Here is a 5604-nt window from a genome sequence, read left to right on the forward strand (position 1 = left end):
CTCCATCTTCCACACGCTGGGCCTGAGTATCTCCCTTTTCAGAGCCTCGCCCTCTTCCTCCTCCGCCAACTCCATGCCCCTCTCCGCATCCCCGTCTTTCTCCTCGTCCTCTTCAGATGATGAGGTGCTGCTTATCCCCCTGTCTGAAGACACCGCTTCAGAGGACGATGTGCCCATGCTCACCTGAATGACTTCCTCACTTACCCAACACTTCCTACCCGTTCTTTATGTCTTTTACTCACAAATAACAGAAACCTGGTCTTTCCACATTTGTTTGAACTTAAGCACAGGAGTGGCTCACAGCGAGACTCGCCCTTACTGTGCAAGTCTGGTGCCTTTTGAAGCTGTTTTGAGTTGGACTTGTTAACTCATGGAATTAAGCATTTGACCCTTTTATAAAAGACCTTCTTTAGAAAGTTTTAGAGGAAAAGCATAGCTGATGTAAGTGTAGGTGAGTTCTGGATGTGTATTTAATTAAAGCCAGGCTGCACACTGAAGGTAAACTTTTGCACAGAAGACTCTTCCCTATCCAGATACTAAGGCAGATTGAATGATTCAAGTTTTTATGATGGAAAATATTGTGTTGGTTTGACAGCAACTGTATGAATACATTAGCATTTTAGTCTTACATAGACAGTGGAGTGTGTTTGTAGATGTGGATTGTGTCCACATACTTCTGCCAATGGCGTCCAGTCTCATGTTCTCTCTCCAATATTATAAGAAGACAAATGATTTCCCTATTTAAGTGCCTTTAGAGGAGTTTCCTGTAGATGGCTTGAGGTGATTGAAATGAATCACAATGCACACAAAACACACAGAGGCGCGGTTTCCTCACATCATCACAGCACGCATCCACACATCAGAGACTTTGTTATAACATGAAAAAAAAAATGCATGGCTTCTCGGCAGACTGGCAATAACTTTCTGAACCCCTGTTTTAGTGCACATTGACATAACTGCGTGTTTAAGTACACACCTCCAAGTGAATGTATGTAATCTACAAAAGCAAATGTGTCAAAAGACAATCCCTTTGGTGCCTGATTTTAGGGTGTGTGTGTGTGTGTGTGTGTGTGTGTGTGTGTGTGTGTGTGTGTGTGTGTGTGCGCGCACAGGACGATGAGGCGCCCTAGTGAGGAAAAGGGCCCCGAAATCACAAAGTAACCTCAACTTGAATCTTCAGCCCCTGAGGGGAATTGATTGCGATCTATCACATTTTGACACAACAGACTTGTGGTGTACCATTTATTATTGTACATGTTATGGAGTTTTTTTTTTGTTTTTTTTTTTAGGCAAATTATCTTATCTTTTTCTCTTAAGTTGTTCTGTTTGCTTTGTTGAATGTATTATAGTTGACGTGGAGTAGCTAGACGGATATAACTGACAAGGCTGTTTTATGATTTGTTAAGGTCAACTTCACTGTATATAAGTAAAAATGTGGCTGAGATTAAAACAATTTGCACTTCTAGGTTTTGCATACTGTGTTTGTGATTCGGGGAGTGAAGTGCTTGAGCGACACCTGACACCTCAGTAACAGCGATGAAAGAGTCGCTGCATTGTGCTTTGTATTCAGAAGTCCTGTAGACATTCACGCAGACCCCAGAGAGCGCTCGCCACTGCCATGGAAAGAGGACACATGTTCAGACCAGCACTACAGTGTAACATGTTTGAGTTGCAGCTAAACGCTGAGACAACATGGACAGGCTGACGTTCACCTCCAAGGTAATTATAATGGCTGCATTTAATTTAACTAGTAGATTAATCTTGTAGCAGGCACATGGACCATACGACTGTATTTTCTCTTGAGAAGTCATTTTGCATCTAGTAATTCAAACACTTTCAACACTGCAGAAGGGGTTTTAGAAGAGGTCATGAGTCAAAGCACCAACGGGCTCATTTATTCAGTCAGCTGTTTGTTTTTTTTATAAACGCTTCTATTTTCTGTAAACACTTGTGCGAGTTTTCTCCAGACTAAAATTCTGGTGGCAAAGTTAACAGAATTCAATAATTTATTTATGTATGTACCTGAAAGTGTTCATATAAAATATACTTAGCTCATCATGTGATAGTTTTTGACTGTGAGTCAAAAAGTCAGCGTCCTCAGCATTTGCTATAATATATTGTTTAACAAAATGAAATTAAGGAGCACAAAGGATTAAAATGAGTTTAATCTCTGAATAATAAACAGTTCTGTACATAATTTTTTCTTTTAAAATGTAAATATTACTATAGTTTAGTGTTTGTCATTTGACTGTCCACCCAGCGAATCCCTGCTCTACAGGCTGTTGGATGTTGTCACTGTCGTACAGTGGGTGGGGTCATGACACAACTTCATTATGTAACCAGCTGTTTTTAATCCTCACTATGACCTTAAAGTGGGTTCCAGCCATAATTATGACTTTTCCTCCACCCCAGAGAATGTGGGTGGGGGTGGTGGTAGTAATGGTGGTGGTGGAGCTCCCTGGAGTCCTACAGAAGTGCCTCTTTGATGAGGTTCAGGCTCAGATCAGCAGGGTCAGAGCTGCACCCATTCACCCAGACAGACCACACAGTGAGCCCAGACTCGGAGTCCCAATCGCGGAGAAGGTCACGCTGAACTCTGAGAAACCGCCCAGGCATTTGGCACAGGGGACATCGCCTCTGCATGGCCTGGAAGGGAGAGCCCCGTCCAGCCCTGCCTCTCCACAGCCAGTCAGGATCCACACCTGGAGGCCAGGAGACAGTGACAGCCTATCAGGGACTGAGACAGAAAGACTGGAGGCAGCAGTGGAAGAGGCTGTGAGGATGGTGTCGTCTTTACTGTCAGGTGAAAAACAGAACACGCTGATCTTTCTCTAGCTGTGAGGACACTCACTGACATAATACTGTACATTCTTTAGCTCTAACCTAAACCTAACTCTTACATTAACCCTAAAACCAAGTCTTAACCCTCAAACCTAAGTTGTGAGGACTGGCCACAACAATTTCCTCACATCAGTGGTGCTAAGTTGTGAGGACTGACCACAACAATTTCCTCACATCAGTGGTGCTGAACTGAGACTAACGTGTGCGATCATGAACTGTTGATGTTTTGATAGTTAACAGAGTACAGGGCCCTTTGCTGCTTAGCAGGGACATCAACAAATACTGCAAGTTTCTCTGGAGGAATACCAGCACTATGAACTACAACAGGTGTGTATACCTTGTGACGATATTATGACGATTACGTTTTAACCGTCCACTTAAAAAATGGGGAGATCATGCAACACACTGGAGCGCCTCAGCCGGCTGGTTCTGGATTTGAAACTAGGACTTTGTTTACTAATTTAGCAAACACTGTTGTCTTGTAGCTGATGAGCAGTCGCTGTCCTGTATCACTATTTAGAAGAAAGTGGATTTGTACAGATATGTGCACTAAAGGAGGGTTGTTATGGCAATGAATGTAGTTTTCCTCCTTCAGGTGTGGTAGAGCCAACAACAACTACAGAGCTGAGACTTGTCTGGATGTGATTGTAAGTGTTATTATGAGTGTATTCCTTTGGTTAGGTGGTAAAAACATACAGAGCAGGCATCTGTATCTGCTGCTGGTCAGAATATGGCACCAAAAGAACTTAAAATCCATTCATAGCCATCTTAAGCGCTGTTTGCTGTTCCTGTCAGATCCCAGATGATCACCTGGCTGGATGTGACATTTACCCAGAAGCCGATTCACCTCGCAGGACTGTCCTCAGACCTGAAGGTGCTGGAGTCCCCGACACCGACTTCCTGCTGTACCTGCACATACGGTCCACTGACAAGTGCAGAGCAGAGGTGAAGACGCTATAAAAGCACTGAGATAATTATAACAAACATAGGTGTTGTGTGGCGTACGTGGGCTGACGTTTCCCATCGTCAGATTCTACAATATTAAATGTTTTATATAAAAACTAATTATTGTGAATTACTGTTCTGTACAATCTGTTTCTGTGCACCCAGCCCAAAGTGGTGGCTTATGCTGTCCACTGCCAGACCGACACCCACGGGCGCCCTGTGGCTGGTGTGGTGGTCATCTGCAGGGACAGACTGGCAGGAGAAACATTCGACCAGCAGGCTGCAGTGCAGGTATGTACAGGCAGTATTTAAATATTTTGTCAGTTTTAAACTAATAAAAATCTGTGTTAAAATGACATATGATGGATGGTTCTGTGGTTTAATAGCAGTGTGTGATGATCTGTTTTCCAGACTGTGATTCACGAGCTGTTTCATGCACTTGGTTTCTCTAAAGATCTCTTCCACACTTGGCGAGACTGTTCCTCCTCTTCTCAAGGTTTGACTAACACACTTCCTACAGATAATTGTTGGCGTGCCTTACACATCCTAATGAGTCAGTTAAGGCCTAATGTCTTGATGATCCTCTGAGTATTTTACATATAGAACGGTGCCTAAAACTTTGGATGTGCCACATTTTTTTCTGCAGGGGTTGTATTTGTATTTTTTTCACTTAAACAAATCAACAAAATGTGCAATTTGCCAGAGTTCCCCACACCTGTGTGCACAGCTGGAATCTACAATACAAACTTCAGTCTCAGTTCAAAAGGCACATGAACCAAACTGTGTGTAAACCCTTAAGAAAGAATGCCTTGAGTCAGCTATGTATTTTAATTCACATCAAAGATCATGTGCTCTGGTTCTTGTTTTCTCTGAGTTGTCCTGCAGTGGGTGCCGGCTGCTCAGCTCGGGGGAAGGTGGTTCACTCAGATGCTTTGGGCCAGATGAGGATCTACACCCAGTCTGTCATTGCAGCCCTGCAGAAGCACCTGGCGACCACTGACCCTGAGCTAGGAGGGCTGCTAGAGAACCTGGTACTGAGCAAGTTCAGCTAACACTCTGGCACCATTTTCATATTGAACAAACGCTCTCCTTACTTTCTCTAAACTAACTTACTCCTTCAGGACATCCATCCGGGTGGAACGTCTTCTCACTGGGAGTCCCGGGTCCTGCAGGGCTCCATCATGTCGGCGGTGTTGGAGGATTCCACCACAGTCCGGATTGACCCAGTCACATTAGCTGCGTTACAAGACACGGGCTGGTACGCTGTCAACCTGAGCCAAGCACAGAGCCTGGTCTGGGGTAATGGTACGGAAGACGAAGTGTGGATATGAAGTAAAAACAAATCTGCATGATTACAAACATAGAGCAGCTATAGTTTTGATATCAGTAAAACAACCTGTTTGGAGAAGAATAAATATGACAAATGTGTTTTTAATAGGTGAAGGAGCCATGTTTGGCTCCCTGTCGACCTGCAAAGACAACTCCTCATCCTTTTTTTGTACTGGCAGGTAGATCAGAAGATGTAAAATGTTAAATGTTCTCTACACAGCCTCCCATGTCTTTAATGTGGGTTGTTTAATTCTACAGCACTAATATGGCAATATTTCTTTTTGGCAGTGGACTTGGGTGTCATGTTCTTCACCTCCACAAGGGGGAGTGCCAGACTGACCCCTACTTGGAGGGGTGTCGCGTGTATAAACCCCTCAAGAATGGGGTAAGTCATAATTCATGGAATTAGATTTTCATGAAAATCCTCTTTACGCTACTACCTCCTGCAGATTTACACAAGAAATGAAATTATTTTTACTCATTTTGCAG

At 43.5% G+C, this 5604-nt stretch overlaps 2 protein-coding genes across 2 annotated transcripts in view; both read left to right on the forward strand.

Annotated features, from left to right (window-relative positions):
- The window catches only part of lrp10 (low density lipoprotein receptor-related protein 10), a 5641-nt gene extending 5454 nt beyond the window's left edge, over positions 1–187 (forward strand). Inside the window, exon 9 of the mRNA XM_020624591.1 lies at positions 43–187. Within this exon, the coding sequence (XP_020480247.1) occupies positions 43–187 (145 nt within the window). The remainder of the gene's footprint in view (positions 1–42) is intronic.
- A 2252-nt stretch (positions 188–2439) lies between these two features.
- cirop (ciliated left-right organizer metallopeptidase) overlaps positions 2440–5604 on the forward strand; it is a 4837-nt gene continuing 1672 nt past the window's right edge. Inside the window, exons 1-8 of the mRNA XM_020624592.1 lie at positions 2440–2775; positions 3637–3786; positions 3952–4077; positions 4198–4282; positions 4672–4817; positions 4908–5091; positions 5225–5294; positions 5404–5500. Of these exons, the coding sequence (XP_020480248.1) occupies positions 2440–2775; positions 3637–3786; positions 3952–4077; positions 4198–4282; positions 4672–4817; positions 4908–5091; positions 5225–5294; positions 5404–5500 (1194 nt within the window). The remainder of the gene's footprint in view (positions 2776–3636; positions 3787–3951; positions 4078–4197; positions 4283–4671; positions 4818–4907; positions 5092–5224; positions 5295–5403; positions 5501–5604) is intronic.

Source organism: Monopterus albus, unplaced genomic scaffold (genome assembly GCF_001952655.1).
Source record: "Monopterus albus unplaced genomic scaffold, M_albus_1.0 scaffold333.1, whole genome shotgun sequence".
Lineage (NCBI taxonomy): Eukaryota > Metazoa > Chordata > Actinopteri > Synbranchiformes > Synbranchidae > Monopterus > Monopterus albus.